The sequence below is a fragment of the Dendroctonus ponderosae genome, unplaced genomic scaffold, assembly GCF_020466585.1.
Source record: "Dendroctonus ponderosae isolate FM_Combo_2020 unplaced genomic scaffold, Dpon_F_20191213v2 Dpon_F_20191213_2, whole genome shotgun sequence".
Lineage (NCBI taxonomy): Eukaryota > Metazoa > Arthropoda > Insecta > Coleoptera > Curculionidae > Dendroctonus > Dendroctonus ponderosae.
Window position 1 is genome coordinate 16,207,183 of NW_026018165.1, and position 2,722 is coordinate 16,209,904.

Sequence of the window (2,722 nt, forward strand, 5' to 3'; positions counted from 1 at the left end):
GCCTTTGATAATGTCCACCGCAGTTGTGGACGAAACGTCAGGAAGAAATTCCCATAGACCACGGCTTCAAAGCCCGGAAAACATTCCTAAATGTAATCTGACCGGCCGTGAAAGCCTTCATAGTCTGATAAAGATTAATATCTTTTAAAAACAAACGCAGATTTTTCAGAAATCATCGGCCCACTGAGGCTTTTGATAATGTCCACCGCAGTTGTGGACGAAACGTCTGGAAGAAATTCCTATGAACCACGGCTTCAAAGCCCGAAAAGCATTTCTAAATGCGATTTGACCCGCGGTAAAAGCTTTGACAGTCTGATAAATACAGGGTGTTTTCTAAAGTTGATGACTATAAAAAAAGTGGTGGATTGCTTTGGCTGAAGCTGCGTAAGAATAAGCAATAAAATAATGTAAATGACGCAAATTCGAGTAAAAAAACGAGCTTTTAATGCACAATATAAAACAACTATTATCTTAAGCCCTGCAATCATTTATGTAGCTGTTTTGACTATCAGGTAATTACGATCCGACATTGCGATATTACATCCTCGTTTGATCTGCTGGAGCCATTTTTGCGCTAATTGCAGTAGCGATTTTTCACAGCTTTATTAATTCGGTTTCAGTATCACAATCTGTTGGGCAAATGTTGGCCGACCTCCATTAATGGCTTGATTTCTTGGCTTGTTCAAGCCATGTGCTAATGATTTCAATTGCAGTTTGCCAACAAATACCAAACATTTTACATTCGTTGATTTTTTTCGGGTAATTTTTGTTTGACTGTGCTATTAATTAAGTGCGATAAATCAGCAAAATCAACCGCGGGCCCCATTCATTGTCCAACACTGTGCGAATATAATTGGTTTCAGCATTATATTATCGATTGTAATTACTAACCGTTTATTAATTTTACCCGTTACGCGAATAGATTTTACTTTTAGATTGACGTATAAATCAAAATCTTCGATTTTCAATTAATTCAACGCCATCGACCATAATCGTTTGTTTGAAAAGAGCAAATTGATTGTCGGCCGGTATGGTAATTATTTTTTTTTGCTCGTGTGGTCATGCAGTTTGCCATTTGCTCCAATGGATATTTTTGTAAAAGTGGAACGCAATTATTCAACATTGTTTTGTTGTCTTGCTCATTTCACAATTTTTTGCCAAACTTTAAGGAGAATTTAGTTGGAGTGAATCCGCAAAACAACACTGATCGCACAGTAAACAGCTGCGATTAAATAATTCGCTAATATAAAAAGCACAGCTTTGAATCGAGTTTCGCAATGGAGTTTTTCTTGCTAACATTTATCATCGGCCAATCGAATCAACAATTAGTTACCCATATTAATCACCAATCAATGAAGCGGATTTTGCATATGCGTTAATCAGCCCAGCAAATGAACGCCAATCAATGTTATCTAATTTTTTTCTCGAGTTCCGTGTATAATGAGCGATTGTTTATGGAAACTTGGTCCACTGCGCAATAAAACCGTATGGCTAAGCTCGGATCGAAATGATGTTTCTTCAGTGGGCATAATACGAAAATAATTATAGATCCTGGATGAAGTGCGGGCTGTTGAAAAAAGGACCGTATTAATAACGCTAATAAAGTGAATTAATCAGTATATAAGTATATATAGCAGTAAATAATGCATTTTCTTTGAAGAAAATAATTTTTGTTAGTTTATTTGCATTCTATCGAAAATCTCCAAAACTGTTGTTTTTTTCGCTAGAACGATACGGCAAGTTTTCCTACGTTTGGCATTGTTTGAACGCAAGGAACCTTTTCGAAAATGCAATCAAATACATCTTAATTTTGAAAAAAAAACACCCAAAAATTAGACACATATTCTTCTAAATTTATGTCTTTAAAAGCTTCGATTTCGAAATAGCATTAATCTCCAAAAGAAGAATATATTTTTTTCATTTTGAAGTAAAATATGCAGTTCCTAAACTTATCCGCCGTTAAAGATCGTGACCATAAAAATGTCGATTTTCTTGGATCTGATTCCATCGTTTTTTTTAACGAGATTATTATTGCAGTTCTTGTTTCCCAATTATAAAAATGAAACATTTATATTTGCAAAATAAAATTACTCTTTAGTGAATTTTTAATCGAAATTCAAAATTTCATATGCAAATTTTTGGTGTTTTTTCAGCTCGACTGATTATTTAGGGCCTTTTCTATATGGATATTTAAGACATTTGAGTTCTAATATCGTAGCTTAAAGATCGTGACCGCTAAGGAAACGTTTAAAATGAACCAAAAATGCGGATTTTTCCGGATCTGAAGTTGCCAGCGTGTTTTTCAAAGAGTTTGTTGCATTCCTCGTTCAGTAGAGATGAAAATAAGGTAAAAATCGATGCTCTTTCAGTGATTTGATAGTTTTCGAAAACAATCGACCCCTTGAAAATTTCGGTCAAAAGTCAAAATTTTTTCATGCGAGTTTTTTGAGCTCAATGGATTGCTTCCGAGGTTAGAAGCTCTCCGATATGAATATTTAAGGCGTTCGAGTCTTTAGGAACAAAAATACGGTGGTTTAAATATCGTGACCGCTAAAAAGTTTAAAATGAAGCAAAAATGTGGATTTTTCCGAGTTTGAAGTTGCCAGCGTATTTTTCAAAGAATTTGATACATTCCTCGCTCAGTAGAGACGAAAATGAGGTAAAATTCGACGTATTTTGAGTAATTTGATATTTTTCGAAAAAAATCGACATCAAACCCCTT

General features: G+C 34.7%; 1 protein-coding gene across 1 annotated transcript in view; it reads right to left on the reverse strand.

Moving 5' to 3' along the window:
- Positions 1-567, reverse strand: part of LOC109546990 (dynein axonemal heavy chain 3) — a gene marked incomplete at its 3' end in the record, with an annotated part of 2,458 nt that extends 1,891 nt beyond the window's left edge. Inside the window, 1 exon segment of the mRNA XM_048664307.1 lies at positions 542-567. Coding sequence (XP_048520264.1) covers positions 542-567 — 26 coding nt within the window.
- Between the last annotated feature and the right edge of the window lie 2,155 nt (positions 568-2,722).